Source organism: Gopherus evgoodei, chromosome 5 (assembly GCF_007399415.2).
Source record: "Gopherus evgoodei ecotype Sinaloan lineage chromosome 5, rGopEvg1_v1.p, whole genome shotgun sequence".
In the NCBI taxonomy this organism is placed as follows: Eukaryota; Metazoa; Chordata; order Testudines; family Testudinidae; genus Gopherus; species Gopherus evgoodei.
This window is the reverse complement of record NC_044326.1, coordinates 5370432-5389405: the sequence shown is the minus strand read 5'-3', so window position 1 is coordinate 5389405 and position 18974 is coordinate 5370432. Positions and strand designations below refer to the sequence as shown.

The 18974-nt window shown below is 53.7% G+C and overlaps 1 protein-coding gene across 2 annotated transcripts in view; it reads left to right on the top strand.

The window, feature by feature from the left end:
- The window catches only part of FBXO41 (F-box protein 41), a 54729-nt gene that overhangs the window by 27171 nt on the left and 8584 nt on the right, over positions 1-18974 (top strand). For both annotated transcript variants that reach the window (XM_030565199.1, XM_030565200.1), the window contains 9 exons: positions 727-937; positions 1822-1901; positions 4597-4952; positions 7814-8055; positions 8838-8953; positions 11844-11996; positions 16511-16606; positions 18017-18135; positions 18596-18754. In XM_030565199.1, the coding sequence (XP_030421059.1) occupies positions 727-937; positions 1822-1901; positions 4597-4952; positions 7814-8055; positions 8838-8953; positions 11844-11996; positions 16511-16606; positions 18017-18135; positions 18596-18754 (1532 nt within the window). The remainder of the gene's footprint in view (positions 1-726; positions 938-1821; positions 1902-4596; positions 4953-7813; positions 8056-8837; positions 8954-11843; positions 11997-16510; positions 16607-18016; positions 18136-18595; positions 18755-18974) is intronic.

Sequence of the window (18974 nt, the reverse complement as noted above, 5' to 3'; positions counted from 1 at the left end):
AGAGAACAGGGATATAGTTCAGGAGAGACGCCGCCAGGGCAACTCGTCCCCACTTAACGCAATCTGTCTTGGGCGCCTCTCGTCATCCCTGGCTGGACGATCGACTGCTGCTGAGCGCAGAGGGAGAGGATTCCCACAACACATAGACAATGAGATTGGCCGGTTCATTTAGACTCAAGCGCTGAGCACTTGTGACTCCTGCCAGCACCAGTGGGAGCCCTAACTTCTCTGTACTTCTTAGCCTCAGGCCCGAAGAATCCAGGGAGCTGGGTGACTCCTGCACTGGGGATGTACAGCTTAAATCCCTTGGAAATGTACCTCAGTATACTATCCCCTTCCCTTCCCTTCCCTTCTCCTCTCCCAGCTGGACCCCAGGGAACTAGAACTGGTGCAGGGATGTGGGGCAAAGCTTGAAGGGGATCAGGGTGGGAGGAGGTTGGGTGGGGTGGGATCATGGGCAGGGTTATATGATGAGGTAGGCCAAGGGAAGGGTTGGGGTGGGTTTGTGGGTGGAGGGTTGGAGGTGGCAGAGGCTTGGCACCTCTGGAAATCAGACCACTAACCTTTGTGCCTCAGTTTCCTGGTCATTCAAACAGGGCTGGCGATACTTCCCGGGCTCCTAGAGCTTTGCGAGCTGCCGTGTGGCAGAGGGCGGCAGGATCTGCTGTGGGAAGGGGGGCCTTACTGCGTTTTCACCTCTGCCTCTTGCTGTCTCTCCTGCACCAGGGAGGTCGTCCAGATAGACCAGTTCCTCAAGGAGACGGCGGCCCGCGAGGCCAACGCCAAGGTGCGGCTGCAGCAGTTCATCGAGGAGCTCCTGGACCGGGCCGACCGGGCGGAGAAGCAGCTCCAGATCATAAGCAGCAGCTGCAGCACCACCCCCAACGGCAGCCTGGGAAGGTGCAGCGTGCCCGGCTCCAAGGGCGCCAGCAGACCGGTATCTCCTTTTAGCGTCGGGCCAATTGTGTCTGTTGCTTGCCATGCCCTATGGGAAGCCATGCTCCTCCCTGGGTGCATTTGCCAGCCTTATCTCTCCCACCTGTGCTATTGTGGAGTAAGGGCTGCTTGCATTGCAAGCTAAGCAACATTGAGTGAGATCAGTGGTTGGATGGGAGACCACAATGGAAATTGTTGTTCTGGGACTAGGGGGGTGGTGGTGGTGGTTCATGGGAGGCCTCTGTCCCATCGCTACTTGAGGAGACTGATGCAGTGGACTAGTTGACCACTAGTCCCTTCCATCCCGACGTAGCTACTGTTAAAAGCTCCCCTAGTGCTCTTGCTAGAGCAGGGCTGTTAGCCCCAGGCTCTGCCCACAATTTCCAACCTAAGGAACAATCTTCAATGTTAAGAAAAAAAATATGTGGATTTGGGGGGGGGGCAATTTGCTCTTCAGTCCCCATTTCTGTGTAGTGCTCTTGGTGCACAATAGCATGCACAGTCCACCCCAGAAGTGGCCACATTTGAAGGGCAAGTCAAGCCCAGCCTGTAAAGTGCAAGGTGCTGTATAAATGGGAGGTTTTGTTGGTCTCATCCTGCATCTTTGGACTGAAGAGCAGACTCCAAGGTGTGCTGGGAGTTGTGCCAGGGCTGTTTGCCCATATGGCACAGCTGGCCAAGGAGCTATTTTGCTGGAGATGCTGCATTGCGTCCTGGTGATCTACTGATATTGGCGTCATTACATCAGTGTCACCTCTCAGTGCCTGGCATGTCCACACGCAGTCAGTCAGGTTATCCCCCAGGGGAGGCTTTAGCCAGATGGCTTTTCCCTAACTGAGTGAGTTTCAGTGTCTGGTCTCCTTTTCTTCCTTCCTTTCGCTCCAGAGGGACAGGCACGCTGGCCCCGGGGCAGCTCTCCACAGCTCCTACCCGGAGTCCAATCAGAGATCGTCCTCTAGCACTGGGTAAGCAATCTCCATACGTCTTGGCCTTGTCTTTTGCCCAGCATCCTTTTCCCACGGGGGAGCCTTTCCCAGCATGAAACAGGGCTGGGCCCGGATCAGTGCCTATGTCATCCATGTATGTGCAATTCCTGGCTCATATCCTCTCCAGCAGACGGTGGGGCTGGCTGAGTGTCTTTTATTGGTGGTCCCTAGGACGTGGAGGAAGCTTGTGGTTTCTTTCCAGTGGAATTCTCTGCTGGCGGCTGGTGAATGTCCACCCAGAAACTGTCTTCTGCGACAGCCTGAAATTCTGCTTTCTAGCTTCTTTGCGCGTGCTAAGCCTTCCCAGGTTCACAGCTAGTCGGAGTAGCATGAAGGACGGCATTGTTTTCCTTTTAATCTATCTTTATTTTCTTTCAAACTTGGACCTGGGTGGCTGTGGGTCTGCCCAGTCCATTGTAGGGTGGGGAGGAATGTCACAGCAGGACACGTCTGTAAAACTGATCTCGACCGGTTTGCCAACCTGAGTTGTATAAATGCTTTGAAGTCAGAGATCTGAAGGAATCAGGATAGCTGGGTGGGTTGATTCTTCTCTTCTCTCCTTGTGATCTTGTGGGAAGCACCAAGGTGTAACACTAGGCTGTCAGAAATCTTTACTAGACCAGGATGGAGATGTTTTGACATCCGGCCTCTTTTGATAGTGTGTTTCCAAGCGGCTAAGGTGCATTTACCCCAGACGTGAGGCTGAAGTTGCATTTGAATCATGGTGGTGTCTCTGAAAGGTTTAATGTAACGGTGTAGCTGGAAGAGCAGACTTTTCTGCTCACACCCCAGCTGGGGCTGGTCTCTGAGATCTGGGCTTTCAGCCCTGTTAAGTGGGTGACCCCAGGTACCAGCAGGAGAGGTGGTTCCCATTGTCTCAGGTGTTGGGAATGAGAGAGAGAGAGAGAACAGGACACTCAGTTTGCCGGCTCTCGCTCTAGGACTGACTGTCCTGTCAGATCGTTTTAAATGCAGTGGATTCCGCTCATTACCGCCCCCTCTGTTGCCAGCAGAAAGTTGCCGTTATCCGACGGCCGCCAGTGAGTGAAGGCAGGTTTGCGAGGCTGCAGCCAGGGAAAGAAGTGCTGGGCTGTGCCATCCCTGGCTGCCGCCTTGCCAACCTGCATCCAGGCAGGGCAGCAACAGGGGCTGCATGCCAGATGCCAGGGCTTTCTAGAGGAAGCAGAGGAGCTAGGGACCCCACAGAGCTGTCCAGTACCCCCTCTCTGAGGGTCACGGCTCAGCACGTCCCAGCATTTCCTTCCCTGGGTGCAGCCTCCTGGCAGAGTGCAGGCAGAGATACCATGCAGCTCTGGCACCCAGGCTGCAGCAGCCTCTCTCCCTGCTACTGCCTTGTCCACAGCCTCCCCTCGCAGCCCCTTAACTCCTGTGTGGTCCTGTATGCAGGCAGGTTTGCAGGGCTGCAGCCCCAGAGGAAGCTCCAGGACATGCTGAGCACCGGCCGCAGGCAAGTAAGGCACATCCCAGCACTTCTTTCACCGGCTGCAGCCTTGCAAGACTGCCTGCAGTTGGGACCTTTCCTCCACAAAGTGCTGCTAGTAAGTGCATACCGATATCCGAATCCCATGAACTTTAAAGTCACTGGGATGGGATGCTGCTGTTAACCGGGAGTTGTCCATATCCGGGTTGCTATTAAGCAAAACCTACTGTACATTCAAATAGCTGGCGGTGCATCTTTTTGCCCTATGGCGGTAGATTCATCGCTAACACAACTCTCTTGATTTAGTGGCATTACCCCAGAGATGGGTTTGGCCCACTAGCTCTTTACGTTTGGCTATTGTAAGCATGGGAGTGTTAAGGGGAGTTTAGCCCTTTATCCTAGACTCCGCCTCCTAGGTATCCCCCTCACATTCCCTGGAGCTACAGTATGGACTGGCCAGGTGCCCGCTTTCTCCTCGTTGTCTGTCCTGCAAATGGCTGATTTATGGGAAGTGCCATCTAGACCCCATCCCCACCCTCCCTGGGTCTGTCTGCACTGTGACCACAGGGCATGACAGCCCTTTGTGTAGATGCTAGCCCAGCTACTGGCCGCAGCCTTCAGCATGGGTGAGTCCCACCAGTACCTATCCAGGGTTCCAGGTGACCCATGCTGAAGTGCAGGTTGCCACGGCTTCCCTGCTCCAGGCTAGGGAGATGAAAGCTGAGCCGCATTCACGCCCTGTGATCACAGTGTAGACGAGGCAGGGGCAGGGGGCTAGAGGAACCAAATGCAGCACAACCTCTGTTTTAATGAAGTCCCAATTAAACCAGGTTCATGCCTCCCAGGCTGCCCCGAGCCTGACTTCTCTACAGCTAATCAGCTGGCCTCCTCGCCACCTGCTGCAAAGGGCCGGCTGCCTCGTAGGCCTGGGGGCTCCCCCAGTGCCAGGTGGGGGAATGTCGAGCGGCTTTAGGCAAACTGTTCTAGAAACTCAGGGAAGTTGCAGGCTGGGAGCATCTGACGGGCGGCTGCTAGCCCTGCGTGCTCCAGATGAGCAATCCCCTAGCCACATCTTCGCCATCGAGATGCAGAGACCCCTCCATGTCCTTGAAATAAACAGGGGGCTCTTCTGTAAGCAGGACTTTTGGGTGTGGAGTGCACGGCCCCCCTACTGTTCCTGGAGCTCTGGATCCAGTTCCCTGCCACCCTGCTCATGGCTGCATATCCCCGCAGGGCCTCCAGCCGAGTGAAGGCCATCTCCCAGAGCTCTGGCTGCTATGAGAGCGATGGCGCTGAGCTGTACCAGCCGGAGGAGAACACCGACAGGCACCTCTACCATGGCGGGCAGAGCCGGGGCGTGGACAGTGGTTTCGAGCGGCCCGCAGCAGCCCACAGCTCGGGGCTCCGGAGGCAGGCCATCCAGAACTGGCACCGCAGGCCGTACCGCAACAGCACCGAGGGGGAGGAGGGGGACATCTCAGATGTGGGCTCCAGGACAACCGAGTCGGAGGCCGAGGTGTGGGAACAGGACCCCCGCATCCCACCGGAGGCGAACCTGGCGAGGCCCCTCAACAGCTGCAGGCTGATGGGTGAGTCTCCATTCCGGTGGTGAGGGGAACCCCATTGCCTGGACATAGGGGTGACTCTGACCCACAGTTGGCTGGGAAACCCCCGCAGTGGTGGTGACAGTTCAGTAGGTGGCGCTCTTCCCTCTGAACGCTGCACCTCCAGCCTGGTGAAGGATGGGAAGGCAATGGCGCCTGGGGAGATGGAAAACCGAGCTCCAAAGTCATGCACATTAAGCTACTCGATGGACTGTGTCTGCTCTTGTAATGGACCTGGGCAGCTCAGTGAAAACCTCTGCTCGACTTGCCACTGAAGCCAAAAATCACAACCAAGACCATGGGATGAAGCAGGAGTGGGGTGGAGAATAACAGGGAAAATATTCGAATGCCTTTCTCCAAATCAATGGGGCGGCCTCATCTGGAGACTGGGTGCAGGGCTGGGCACCCCATCTCACACTGGATAGTGCAGAGTTGGAGGGGGTCAGAGAAGGGTGACCAGAATGGTTGAGGGCCTGGAAAAATATGGGACTGTTACTTGAGAAAGAAGATGAATAGGAGGAGACCAGATAAAAGTCTATAAAATGATCCCTGCCCTAGAGAAGGGAGATTGGGCTGCACATGGTCTCTGGCTGAGGCCACCCCATGGATTGATATAAAGTCAAGAATTTAGCAAGTTGCAAAGATGGATATGGCTATTGGGAATGTCCAGACCTTGCATAACTAATGATAAAAACACTGGAAGAGATGCTAGACCTCCTGGGGCTTAAAGTGATCTCTGGCAATTAGAGACCAGGACAAGACCTTTCCTGGGGCAGATTATCCCATATCAGCTGTGTTGGGTTCTTATGCCTTCCTCTAAGGCAGCTGGAGCTGGTGATCTAGATGGACCCTGGCCTGGATCCAGACCAGCAATCATAGAATATGAGGGTTGGAAGGTATCTAGTCCCACCCGCTGCTCAAAGCAGAACCAGTCCCCCAGACAAATTTTTGCCTTCAATCCCTAAATGGTCCTTTCAAGGACTGAACTCACAACGCTGGGTTTAGCAGGCCAATGCTCAAACCACTGAGCTATTCCTTTCCCCCAATGTTTCTACCCCTTTGTGGTTGTTAAAGGTCCCCTGGCTCTTTCCATAAAAATGACACAAATCCCCATAATTACGTTCTGCCTCGTTTAGTTCCCCCTGCAGCTTCCGCAAGACACAATGCTCTTCTTCACATCTTCACAAACCAAAAGGGTCCGTCCCCATCATCTAGTCAGTCCTCCTGCCTAAAACAGGATGTCCCAGACGATAGTGGCATGCTACTAAGCAGCTGCTATGTTCCACCCCAGAACTGGCTGCACAGGGCTGAGTGAAGTGATCTAGAGAGCGTGGGCAGGATTCTCCTGGACGAGAGAGGGAATGGGAGGTGTTAGCATTGTAAATCAGAGCTCTGGCTTTTTCAACACCATTCTGCCAGAGAGGTGAACTTGGTTACCGTGGCAATGGAGCAGCTAAAACACAACAAGCTGGGGCATCAGGAATGTTTTTTCTTGCACATCCAAAGTCTGTTAGGGGACGATTGAGGGGGGTCCAGGCCATTAGAGCTAATGCTGAGACACGAGGCCAGATTCAGAGCCCGTGTAAACAGTTGTCACTCCATTTGGGCCACTGGAATTGTGATTACACCAGGTCTACGAAATGGCCTGGGGTCTCCCCTCAGTGGGAGATGTGCTTGGTACGGTACCCGCACTAGCCAGGCCCTGTCTGCCAGGGAGGAGGAGGACGGGCCAGGGTGGTCGATAAAAGCAGAGGGTGCATTTTCACGGCCATATCCCAGATCTAAACCCCAGCCTGGTTCACTCATGGCTTGAGTGAGATGAGTTGCAGGGGTAGGGGTCACATTTTGGCTCCATTCAACAGGTGATGTACCAATCTCATAGAGCTGGAAGGGACTTTGAAGGTCATTGAGTCCAGCCCCCTGCCTTCACTAGCAGGACCAAGTACTGATTTTTGCCCCAGATCCCTATATGGCCCCCTCAAGGATTGAACTTACCACTCTGGGTTTAGTAGGCCAATGCTCAAACCACTGAGCTATCCCTCTCCTGCATATTTGGCCTCCTTCCTCCCCTCGGCCCTGGGCACATCGGTTGGCTGCCGCAGCAACCCAGGGTGAGCTGGAAAATGAACTAGCCTCTCAGCACGGGAGAAGATGCCCCTGGCTGAGGTTGAGGCCTGTGGTGGGGCAGTGCGGGGGCCAGCTGGCCTACCCAGCTGCTTTCATGGAGGGACGGAAGTGGACTCCTGGTTCCATTCCTTGGGCAGGAGAGGGCCGACTGGGAATCCAGATTCCTGGGTTCCTTTCCTGTGGGGCGGGGAGCTGACTGGAATTCAGGATTCTTGATTCCATTTGTGGGTAGATTAGAGGTTGTTGAGGTTCAGGACTCCTGGGTTCTATTTCTGAGAAGGGGGTGGGGCTGGGACTCAGGACTCCTTGATTCCATCCTGAGAAGGGGACAGACTGGGATTCAGGACTCCTGGGTTCCATTCCCGGGGTGATGAGGGGGGCTGGGATTCAGGACTCCTGGGTTCTGTTGTTCTCTTTGACCTTCGGCAAGTCACTGCACCACTCTGTGCCTCAGTTTCCCCCTTGTTCAAATGGGGATAACGATACAGACCAAACTCCTGGGACATCTGTTGTTATTTATAAAATGTTTCAGGATCCCCAGAGGGAAGGTGCTAGAAGAGGGTGAAGGGTTATCGTTTTGAACTCACATTGAGGCACAAGGAGCTGTTAAACGCCTGGGAAAACCATATCCACAAACGCCACCCCTAGCCCCCAGCCACTGTCCTGTATTATCCCCCCCTCCCTGCACAATGCCCCCGCTGATGGTGTTTGTCACACAGCCAGGTCTGAGGGGGGCGGCGGGAAGGTCGTCCGGCCTGAGAGAGGCAGCCCGTCCCGCTCCAACGAGGTGATCAGCCCGGAGATTCTCAAGATGCGAGCTGCTCTCTTCTGCATCTTCACCTACCTCGACACCAAGACCCTGCTGAAGGCTGCCGAGGTCTGCAAGGACTGGAAATTCGTGGCACGCCACCCTGCCGTGTGGACCCGGGTGCTGCTGGAGAACTCCAGGGTTTCATCGAAGGTAAAGGGCCAGTCAGCCGTGGGGTTCCAGCCAGGGCCCCCAGGGAACGCCCTGAGGCAGAGCCGGGCCCATGGAAACATCAAAGAGGGCAGCAGTGTGGGGCCCATTTCTTAGGGGCTAATGCAGCCCTGCCCTTCGTTTCTGAGCCCCGGTTTTCTGTCAGAATTGGGCTGGACATTTTTTAATACATGAAAACCGGGTTTTTCCAGTAGCTGAAACGTTTTCATTTACCAAAAAACCCCCTTCGGTTGGTGTGTGCACAGCGATGTAGATGTACATGTGTGTTTGTGCGTGTTGTCCTCTGCACCAGTCTGTGATGGCAGCTGTTTGTGTGTGTTGTTTGGGGCTGCTATCTCCAAGGTCTTCGTTGACAGCTGAGAACATGCACACCTCTCCCTCTATGGATACAGCCACGCTGCAAAGAAAACCCCACGGCACTGAGTCTCCCAGCCTGGCTGTAGTGTAGATATTCCGGCTCAGACTGAATCTCCCTCTTTGCCGGGTTTCAGAGCCCAGGCTCCGGCCCGACTGGGAATGTCTACTCTGCTATTTTTAGCCTTGCAACCGGAGCGCTGGGACTTGGCGCCATGGGGGACCGGGTATTTGTTTGCAGTGTAGACACACCCTGTGCTTGAGTGTGTGTGTGTGAGTGGTGCTCTGGCCCCACCATCCCCCCCCCGGGGGCAGGGGGAGAGTCTGGCGCTGTCTCTCCTGGTTGCAGGTTCTCCTGTCCTGGCGCGTGTCACTTTGTCACCGGGTGTGGGTCTGGCTTTCCCCTGCAGTTCCTGGGCATGCTGTCGCAATGGTGCACCCAGACGCACTCCCTCACGCTGCAGAACCTCAAGCCACGGCTGAGAGGGAAGAAGGAGAGCAAGGAGGAGTATGTGAAAAGCACCCGGTGAGCCCCCACGAGACACTCCCCTTTCCACCTCCATAGCCAATCTCTTGGTTTCCATAAGGAGCTCATTGGCCAACACGGGCAGCGTCGCTGAGCTTTTAATACCTGGGTTTCTGTTGTCCCATAGTGACATCACTGCTGCTGTATCTCTAGCTTGTCCATTTAATGCTCCACTGGGAGAACGTTAATAGCTTCCAAGCTACAAGGGCTCCTGCCCTGAAGAGACTTCCGGTTCTCAGTGCTTTGGTTCCAGTCCCTGGGATTGCTTAGTGCTGGTGCATCTCAGTCTCTTCTATACCAGAGCCCCCATTCCCATCCCAGTACCTCTGTGGGACCCCTGGGAACCACCTCTCATGGACTGATACAGAACAGGCAGGGTGGTCCCCACCCACAGTTGAGAACCCCTTTAGTGCTTTGGTTGCTATCAGAAATGCAGTCTCTACTCATCCAAAATACTAGGGTCCCCCCACTGTTAATACTCCTGTAACCCTTCTGCCCCTCTGAGTTGGCAGCAACAAGGGCCGGGTTCAGTATCCAGGGTTTCCGTTTCAGTAACACAATGCAAAACCGGCTTGAGCCCCCAACCAGTGACCTGGGACACTCACATACTGTTACCAAAATATTGGGTTTGCCTAGCTGAGAGCCAATTAACAGCCTGACAGGGATAAGGAAAAATGCTTTATTTTGCAGAAAAAGGAGAGCCTGTACCTTGGTACAAAAGACTTTGTCTTACACAAATTTTACAAACCTTTTATACACATTTAGACAAAGACTTTTGCGTGTTAATACTTGATTGGTAAGTGTAAAATCTTATGTTTCCCTTATTTGGATAGTACTGACTGGTTTGGAGCAGGACAATTACATACTACCCTCCCCCCGGGCGCCTCTAGGAGGCAATACTTCCCCACTCGCAAGCACGGAGTCCGAGTGTAGCAAAATCCTTTTAATAAAGAAGGGAAACAATGCAGCATCATGCTGAAGAAACACCACAAACAGAATTATAACACAAACCCTAAGCAAAAAAACCCCACCTCCAAGTACGTTTGGCAATGTCCTTTCCCCCTTAGGATCTTAAGTCCAATCACCCCAAAGTCCAACAACCTAAAAGACTCTGTTTCTGATTAGTGCCACCCCAGAGTTCAGAAGTTTATCTGCAGAGTTCCCCTCCCCCTCCATCCCCAGCCTGAGTGGAAATGGGGGAGCGTACAAAGGGTATTAAGGGGCACCATACGTGGGCCAGGAGGCCAACTGCTCTGCCTGTCCATGGAGTTCTGCTGCAGCCTTCACCATGACCAGCTCTACTCCACCAGCTGTGCCACTCCTCCAGCCAACCTGTGAGCCACTCCCACAAACCGCTCTGTTCCACTCACTGTTCCATGGGCTGCTCCAACGTGATGCAAACTGCTCCGCTCTGCCAGCCGCTTAGCAATAGATCTTCAGGCTCCCCCACTAGTTAACACAGCACTCAGTGATTTCAGCTTGTAGTAGGGGAGCCCAGGTGCTGGTGCACCATTGGCCCAACATGAATTCAGCTCAGCAGCCTTTAGATAGACTCCTAATGGATTCAAAATTAGCTCTACTCTTTTTAACAGTGGAGAGAGGAGGATGTGCAATTGGTGTTCCAGGTCCTCAAAAGGGGCCCATACTATCAGGTACACACACCAATCCCCAACCTCTCTCGGTTCACTGGGTTTTGGCACCCATGTCCCTTGTCTAGCAAGTGCTACTTAATTGATGTTGAGACATCTCTGTCATAAAGCAGTCGCATAGTTCCTCATTCACATAATCAGGGTGACAACACTTTATTCCTCCTGCCCCAATAACAAAGAAATTGGGGATCCCAGAGCTGTCAAAATAACCATCCCAGGCTGGCATGGGCTATGCTGGGTGGGGTGGGTGTGCCAATGCAAATACCTGAAATTCCTTTCCACACTCCCCATAATTCACCACCAGATGTCAGGGTAGAGCTCATCCTGACTCTGCTTACACTCCATTGCTGGGCAGGACTGAAACTCCCGCTGGCAGGAGCTGGGGATGTTTGCTGTGCTATTTATCTGAACAAAGCTGGGCTTGAAGGGCACAGAGCTGGCCGGGGACAGGCTGGGATGGTGGAGGCAGGACTGGGGGACAGGTTTGATGGAAGGTCGGTAAAGGCCAGTCTTAGATCCGTGTAGCGGAGGTCAATGAGACCTCGGCGGTGTTTGTCTCCAGCCGGGGTGAGGGTGCTAGTGACCTGCCTCCAGGACGTCTTGGGATGGGAGAAGAGGAGTGGGAAAGGTGAGGATGGAGAGAAACAGCCTGCAATGAGGCAGGAGAAGGAAGAAGGAGAAAATCCATCACCCAGACTAATCCAGGGTGCTTGAGACCCTTCCTGTGGGGTCTGGATCTGCCCTTGGTATTCCGCGAGCCTGGGTCAGGCGGACAGGGCGTGGGAGAAGGAACACCTGCGTAGGGTTGCCTGGCCTGGGCCCCTGCCACCCAAAGCAAATGTGACGAGCAAGGCTGAGGAAGAGGAGGTGGCCTTCATCGCAGCATGGCTGCACTGACAGGTGGGGGCAAGCTATGTCGTCCAGGCCTGGCTCCTCAAAGGTACTTTGGCAGCTAATTTCCACTGAAATCCCTGGGAGTTCAGCACCCGAATACCATTGAGGCTCTGGACTCTAGTCCATGCCCTTGGCCGGGGCAGGGCTGCTCCTTGTGGCTTTTTCTCAGTCCCGGGTGAAGTGTCCCAGGGAATGGGGCTCGACCTTTCCTCCCCGCAGCTGCTCTCTGGCCTGGCCACTGGGCTTTCGGGGCTACGTTTCCCACGTTGCCCTTTGAGAGCAGGGGTAGCAGTGAGCGCTGCTGCTGAGCTCTCTCTCCCCCTTCCCCGCTGGTTCCGTCTCCTCAGGGGCTGCCTCGAAGCCGGGCTGGAGTCCTTGTTGAAGGCCACGGGCGGGAACTTGCTCATCCTGCGGATTTCACACTGCCCCAACATCCTGACAGATCGCTCCCTCTGGCTGGCCAGCTGCTACTGCCGGGCGCTTCAAGCCGTCACCTATCGGTACGTGCACGAGTCCTGGGCCCACCGGACCTAGCCGTGGGGCATGTGCTGGAGGGAGGCGGGCTGCCTGCCGCTCAGAGCATCTCACTGAGCTGGGCGTGGAAAGGGCCATGACCTTGGGACTTGGTGGCTTTGTCCTCAGGCTCCTGCTTGGTGTCTGTCCTGCTGCTCTTGTGCAGATGGGGGTTGAGGTAGCCAGGAGCTGGGAAAGGCTGAGCCTGCCCAGACCACGTGGAATCCAGTCGATGTCCCTGAGGCTTCCAGCATCCCCAGCACTAGGCCCAGTCTGTGGGACCTACTCCTGGATAACTGGGTCAGACTGGGCCCCCTGCCCTGATACACAGACCCAGCCCTAGACATCTGGGGATGCAAACTTCCTTACCCTGTTCTGGTCAGTGGCAGGAGGCTCCAGTGCCCTGGATTAGCTGGCACTCGCCCCCTTTGAAGCCCCACCTCTCCAAGCCGGGCCGTCTGTTAGTTGCCCTCCAAATCTTGTTCCTCTCTCAAGTGCCAGGTGCTTCCTGGTGCAGCAGACAATGAGCCTCTGAAGAGATTGTGCAGGGGGGGTTGGGAGCTGAGGGTTTGGTGGTATTGGGGATGTCTGGCTCTGGTCAGTCTCAGAGACAGGGATGGCATTCTAGGTCCTTCCTACCGTAGGCGTGCTGTCTAGTGCCAGACCAACAGAGGCTTCCCGGCCTCTTTATCCATGGTGTGGGCAATTGCAGGGCACCACCCTACCCATGCACGCATTGTCCCTGACTGGGGAGAGCCCTGGGAGGGTGGACACGGTGTCACCCAGGCCTGCTTGCTGTGGCACTCTGTTTCCCCTCTAGTGGCACCTAGACCAGCAAGAGATTCATAGAATCACAGAATATCAGGGCTGGAAGGGACCTCAGGAGGTCATCTAGTCCAACTCCCTGCTCAAAGCAGGACCAACCCCAACTAAATCATCCCAGCCAGGGCTTTGTCAAGCCTGACCTTAAAAACCTCTTAAAAACCAGAGAATACGTGATTTTCCCAAGGTCACATAAGAAATCTGGGGCGGAGCTAGGAATCAAACCCAAGTGTTCTGAGCATCAGGCTGACAACTGAACCACAGGCCTGTCCTTCCTTCATCTCCCTGTACTTGGGAAGAATCTTTTAAAGAGAAAAATCCTCCTAACTTGACAATCACTTGAACGGCATCAGCTCTCCTGTTTGGAGGGCAAAGGAAATTGGTTCTGAGCAGCAGCTCTTGGGCTCTGTTGCTGGCATCTGATGCTGTCTCCTTCTTAAGTCAAATGTATATGAAAAGGGAAGAGAGAAAAGGCAGCTTCTTTCTCTGGTTTGCAGTTCAGTTGCTGGCAGGCGAAGCGCACCACAGAGCACACGGTCCTGGACACTGGCTTTGGAATATACCTGGCAGGTTCCTTTCCTTTTGTCTGCCCAGTCTGTAGGGCACTTTCTTTACCAGGACCTGGCTGCTCAGGGGTCTCCCACGCTGGTCGCAGAAAATTGTGAGGTTAGATCTGCCCTGGCTGGCTTAGTTGGGCTCTGATTAGACAGAAGGCAAAGAGTAGGAGGAGTAAAATGAGAAAGGAAATTAATACAGCATGGAGCAGGAACCTTGGGTTCCCAGCTCAGGATGTAGCCATGGAGAGGGAGATGTCATCTCGTTCCTTCCTCGTCTGGTCTAGGTGACTGCATCTCTCTGGATCAGGAAAGAGAAGACCTGGCCTGTGGTGGAGATGGCCACATGTGTTTTGTGGGGTAATCCCCCCTTACCATGCGCTATCTCACTGCCAGCTGCAAGCAGAGCCAAGAATGTCTGAGTTTTCAGCCCTTTAGCCTCACCCCCAGATCACGCTGCCTCTCGGTCACAAGACACAAACTGCTATGGCTAGGAGCGAAAGGCTGTGTCACCCATTACCGATTCCTGATCTATCTAGTTTCCCCATTGCCCTCGAGTACTGTTATAATCTCTGTGTATTATGGTAGCACCTAAAGGGCCCCACTGAAAGGGTGTCCCGTTGTGCTCGGCACTGCACATACATCTTGCAAGCAGCGACTCTCGCTTCGAAGAGCTTACAAGTATTTCCAGCGTTAAAATGCAGCTGTCGAGAGAGATACGTTACATCCAACCCACTGGGATGGCAGCGCTGGCTACATTCCCTCCGGATCCTCTTCCAGCACCAATCCCATTGTGCAAAATGCGTTAGACCCTGATTCAGAGCCTGGGCACGCAGATGAATGAGTGTGGGATGCGAGATGACGGTCTGTTGTTTAATTTATCTGCTGATGTGTCCTTCCTCACTTTTAATGGCTCCAGCAGCCTCAGATATTCATGTGCACTCGAGGTGCTTGGCAGCTTGTTCACCTGTCACCATGACTCATATGTTTTAATTAAGGACGAGCCGAACTCGTAAGGGAATCTTGGCAGGCGGCTTTGTGGAGACGTACGAGCTCTCAAGATAACATCATTGGCTTATTTTTAGGTTTGCTTGAAGTTTAGAAGTGGGTCATTCAAAATTAGAAGGATGGGCTTGATCCTCAGGGGTTCCCATTGCTCTGTGGGACTGGGTGGCGCTGGGGCTTGGTAACACCATGAGAGGCTGCTGGTTTGTTGGTCTGGATTGCTAGTCTGGCTTCACTCTGGACAGTCCTTTCTCAGAGACGTTTATCCCTTGTTGGATGTAGTTTTGACCAGTATTGGACCGGAGGGCGCCATTTTGAATAGCACACTGCTCCACCCCCTTTGGCATGACCTCACACACACTCTGCGTACGAGGTTGTGCAGGCAGGGGCAGGTCCCCACTGTTCCCGCAAGTGCCAGAATGTCCAGTATTCCAGGAACATGGAAATGGTCACCCTAGAGTAAGCTCTAGAGAGACCCAACCCATTAGGACTACTTAACACCCTTGCTGGCAGGCTCAAAGAGCCAAGGATTGCATGGAGATTTGGGCAATCAGAATTCATAAATTATACATGGGAGATTATGAACTCTCTATACATCTTTACCCAGCTGCCAACTTCATTTTCAATGTGGGAGCTAGTTACCTTCTCTGTTGCCTTTTAACCTCCATATTGGACTGAAATGCCAGTGGGCAGTGGCACAGGGCTGACAATGGACAGTTGTCATGAGCACACAATAGTTATGCTAAAGAGGATGCCTGAGTGGGGAGACCAGTTTAGGCAAGTTGGTCTGCAGGCTGGGGGTTAGACAGTGGAAATTCCCTACGGAGGACAAAGTGAAGGTGATGAAAGCAGGAGATTGTAAAAGGAATCGCAGGGGGGAGACTGTCTCAGAGAGAGAGACGCAGGCAGTTGGAAAGGAACTGATCTATTCAGGGTCTTTGTCTTTGGCCAATTTCACTAGCTCAAGGTGAGGGGAGTTTCTGAGCAGCCTGATGAGTCAGGGGACCTCTGCCTACCTGGATACAGACAGTCTCCCAAGGGGCAGGTGAGCTAGAGAGCGGGCACTGCAGGAGGTGTGTTATGTTCTACATGATCTGGATTCTCTCCATATTTCTCAAGCTTAAGTAAAGAGCAAGAGTGTTTTGGGATCTTGTGCCTGCACATTGCATGGCACATGCCCCTTGACCTTGGCGGGAGTTCTGGCTGAGGGGATGTTTAAGCTCGGGTGCAGGGGGTGGGCGTCTGAGGAGTTGACACTGATTATAGGGGCTGGGCAAGGAGACAATGAGGTGTTAACTCCAGGAGCGGATGCTGGAGAGAGGAACTGCACACACAGTGTATGCCTAGGGACCCCAAGCCCGGGGAATTGACTGGACTTTGTTCAGATCCTGGAGACTTAAAATACACGTGATCCAGCAGCTGCAGTGTGGGGAGTGAGTAGCCACGAAGGGACACTTGGCTAGACCTGTGACAGTTCGTACGACTCGGAGGGCGAGACAAATGGGAGTGAGATGCCCACCTCCTATTGGCTCCCAATGAGAGCTGGGCACCCCCATGGGCCTTCGGATATGGTCTCCTCCCCAACCCCACCCTCCAGTTCCCTGCTCACTCACAAAAGCGCTCAGGATTGAAGCACACTGCTAGGACAGGGAGAGGAAGTTTGCACATGGCTGCCCATACTGTCCCAGCTCAGTGCCTGGATGTGGGATCTCAGTCTGTGAAACACTCAAGCCAGGGCTAAATTCCTCTTCTTTCCTTCTGGTGATGCCACGTGTGCATGGGCCAAATGTAAGGTGAAACTTACTTTGGTCACCCTGATGGTCCCCCCATCTTCTCCCATTAAAAGATAAGAACTTGGTTCCTGCAAATGGCCTGAAGAATAAGAGATGGTGGTGGTGGTTGGTTGGTTTTTTTTCCCAGAAAGAATATGGAGCATTAACCTTCTGCTGTTCTCCAGGCCTGGATTTCCAGACACAACCCCCTGCCAGATGCAAGGGCTATGAAGATTAGCTGACGCTACATTAGGCAATTCCACCCTTTGGCACCATAAGATTTCAAAGAACTTCTTGGGCTGCGTCTCTGCTGGAGAATATTAAAGCAGGTTCTTTGTCTTGTTCCAGGAGCTGTACAGACCCTGTGGGCCATGAAGTCATCTGGGCATTGGGAGCAGGCTGCAGGGACATCATCTCGCTACAAGTGGCACCGCTGCACCCTTGGTAAGAGTAACACCGAATCACCCGCTCAGCAGAGGGATAGTCTAGAGCAGTGGTTCTCAAACGTTAGCAACCTGAGGACCCCGATTTTGATTTAAATTTTTCCATGGACGCCCAAGCTGGCTTCTAATTTTCCCCAGGAGTGCTCAAGCCCTGCTGAACCCCAAGCCCTGCCCCCACCCCACCTCTTCCCATCCCCGCTCCACCTCAGGACTTGGAAGAAGTTGGGTTCCAGATCCAAATGTCATAGCTGGGCCCTCTGGGCTGAACCAAAATCCTGGACCCGAACTCAGAGGACATTGGGATGGGGAGCTCAGCTGGGGTGACCAGATGGGATGAAGAAAATATCGGGACACATGGGGGGTGGGGGGCAGTCCCACCAGCGAAGCAAAAAAAAAATTGTGTCCCGGAGTCCTGCTGGCAGAGATGGGGGGGGTGGGGGGAAAGCAGAGTCCCGCCAGCAGAACAAAACAAAACAAAACAGGAGCGCCAAATATCGGGACAAATTGCGTCCCGACCAAACATCGATCGGGACGCGAGACAAATGCCTGAAAATCAGGACAGTCCCAATTTTATCGGGATGTCTGGTCACCCTAAGCTCAGCCCTGTCTCTAGATATAAAGGCTAAAAAGTCTTAGGCACCTGCAACTGCATCTAACGCTGATGCAAAGGATCCTGATGCATCTGAGATGAAAGGCCTGGCAATCCTGAACATCAAACCGCTGCCAGAGCTCTTTGCTGCTTATGTAATAGCAGCCCCGAAGGGCTTGTGTGTTTCCAGAAGGGTGTTGAGTCTCGCTGTTTAATAGGTGACTGTAATTTCTCTCACTTTTAAAGCCTGTGATCTTCAGGCATTAAGATTCTGGAGGTCTCCCCACTCTACAAAGTACAGAACAAGTCTCTAAGTGCTAATAGGTGCATGACTTAGATAACAGCACAGTTCAGGGGAGGTAGAAATCAGGTCAGGCTATTCACCTCCTCTTTTCCGTACAGTTGAGAATCTTCCCTTTCTTTTGCCCTAGTAGATGTTAGGCACTACCATTACGTACCCTAATGCTACCTGACTTATGGCACACCCAGGTCAAGACGAGTGGAAATTACTTTTTTCAGTGGCTGGGTAGGTGGACAAGAACTTTAGAAATGGGCCACGGAAGTACCCAGTACCTCTGCTGGAAGGGACACCAGGCCCTGTGAACATGCATTGCCTTCTAGTGTGACAAACACACACAGGGTATAAGACCTATTGCTACAGGCTATGACTAGTGTTACTTCCTTAGTTCTAATGGTAGCAGCCTGCATTCTGAAGCAGAAGGCCATGAGTTCTCTTCCGGATGCTGGAGGACTGTGTTTCAGTGACCTTACAGTAACTGGAATAATTTATCAATTTCTCATTTTTTCCCCCTTCCTCTGCAGCCAGCAGCCGACACGTTTCAGCAACCGCTGCCTTCAGATGATCGGCCGATGCTGGCCGCATTTAAGAGCACTGGGTGTTGGCGGCGCTGGCTGCGGAATCCAGGGACTGGTTTCTTTAGGTAGGTGCAAGTCGACGCTCTCTTGCTGTGAAGCAGAGGTAGAATGTGATACGGGCACAGGACGTGGCCTCGTGCGGGGAAAGTTGATGTGTATGTCGCGTGATGTGTCCGTATTGGGGGAGTTCTCTGATATTCCCCTGGGCACCACAAAATTTCCACTCGCTGCATTCAGCTTGGGGGCGGGGCGAGTCTCAAACATTTCATAGTGTGGACTATGTCTTAAGAGAGAGTGTTACATAGGCCCCGCCTCCTCGCCACACAGGTCCCGTCTCCGATCCCCATTTGCCAACACACAGGCCCCACCTCCCTTCCCATCATATCCTTCATGTTCCCAACCACAAAATGTTCAGGCAGCTTCAGGCCAGACCCCGCATCCCACCCCCAGGCTGCTTCTCCTTGCTAAGCGCTGCCACTCCCGGGAGCGCTGACCGAGCCGACTCTGTATTCTTCGTCTCGCCAGCTCGGAATTGCATGCGGCTGCAGGTGCTGGAACTCGACCACGTGACGGAAATTAACCAGGAGGTGGCGGCGGAGGTGTGTCGGGAGGGCCTGAAGGGCCTGGAGATGCTGGTGCTGACCTCCACGCCTGTCACCCCCAAAGCCCTGCTGCACTTCAACAGTGAGTAGCGACTGCCGGCTCCGCAGAGCCTCGCTTTAACTCCCAGCCACAGCCCTGCTGCAGGACTGTTGTCGGAGCAGCTAACGGGCAAAACAACCCATCCTGCTTAAATAGTCACTGGAGAGTTGCAGCCCCGTGCTGGTGTCCTAGGCTATGGGCCAGATTCTGCTTCCGTTTACACTGGTAGAAATCTGGAGTCATTCTACTAATTTGTCCGTGG